Source organism: Octodon degus, unplaced genomic scaffold (genome assembly GCF_000260255.1).
Source record: "Octodon degus isolate 3935 unplaced genomic scaffold, OctDeg1.0 scaffold00172, whole genome shotgun sequence".
In the NCBI taxonomy this organism is placed as follows: domain Eukaryota; kingdom Metazoa; phylum Chordata; class Mammalia; order Rodentia; family Octodontidae; genus Octodon; species Octodon degus.
In genome coordinates, this window is record NW_004524748.1 from 2,078,192 (window position 1) to 2,079,505 (window position 1,314).

General features: G+C 36.7%; 1 protein-coding gene across 1 annotated transcript in view; it reads right to left on the reverse strand.

Moving 5' to 3' along the window:
* Adgrl3 (adhesion G protein-coupled receptor L3) overlaps positions 1-1,314 on the reverse strand; it is a 384,605-nt gene that overhangs the window by 25,321 nt on the left and 357,970 nt on the right. Inside the window, exon 18 of the mRNA XM_023703486.1 lies at positions 555-651. Within this exon, the coding sequence (XP_023559254.1) occupies positions 555-651 (97 nt within the window). The remainder of the gene's footprint in view (positions 1-554; positions 652-1,314) is intronic.

Here is a 1,314-nt window from a genome sequence, read left to right on the forward strand (position 1 = left end):
CACACACACACACACACACACACATCATAGTACAGTACACATAATAGTGTTTTTTCTTCCTAGATCTTTAAATATCCATTACTAATATCTGGATCAATATTTTAGACACTAAGATTAAATATGATTTGTCCCCAAGTTCACTGTTTGCCTTAAATACACAGTAATTAGTATGTGTATTTTTACTTCCACAGAGGCTGCAGGTTTGCTTTCTACCTGGGACAACGTGGGACTCTGTGATGCTGAGCTGACTCTGGAACACATAATTGCCCATTTTCACTGCTTCCAGTGAGGCCTGACAGCTCACGTGACAGCACTGATAGATGACTAGAAAAAGGATTTTCTAACTCCATTTCAGAAAATATTTCCTGAAAATTCAAGATTTAAAAAAAACTGCACAAATAATGAAACTCACTATTCATTAAACCAAGTTTTACATCCTTTCAATAATCCTACCACATAGAACAAAGTTTAGAATTTGCAAATAAAGCGAGACATTGAAGAACTTCTACAAATAATCACAACAATAATCAATAGGAAAACCCATTTCTAATTACCTCTGTTGAGTGATGCTGAACTGTTTATATCTCCAGTAATAAAGGATGACTCTGACTGTTTTCTTACTGTGTCATTCCACATTCTACGAATTCGGCTCTGGAAAGACGAAAGGAAGAAAGAGAAAGAACTCAGGAGGCAGTGAATTCTCACAAAAATCACTCTTTTACTTTCTGTCATCATTATATGAGACCCTTGGTTCTAGCATCACGCTGGAAGTATAGTTGAACAAGGACATCAGAAATAAAATTAATGGTAATTCTTGATTCCTTTAGGTGGACCCTACACATCTATAACAGAGACAGTTTCAACTACAAAAAGAAAGCACTACATCAACTTAAATATGTACAAGTATACATTACATGGCATTGTAAAAGTTTAGTTTTCAAGGTAAAATAAATTATTTTCATTGTAATTTTTTCCTGGCATTTGAATGTTTACATATGCATTAAATTTGTATTTTATTAATAAAATATTTAGTTTGAGCATCTGGCGTTTAATAAGTAAAGAACATAGAATATTAGTGAATGCTACTGAAGTTGTATTTTTAGTAACTTATAAGAAGACCAAGGGCCGGCCATATAGCTCAGTGGATTAAAGTGTCTGCAAGCAGGCGCAGGGTTTGGGAGTTCAATTCCTGGGCCTGCCATGCTGGCCTTGCCCCCAGGGTGAGCTGAGACAGCAATGGAGACTGGGTGTGGCAGTGCGCGCCTGTAATCCCAGCTCTTGGGAGGCTGTAAACAGGAGGATCACTATGAGTCT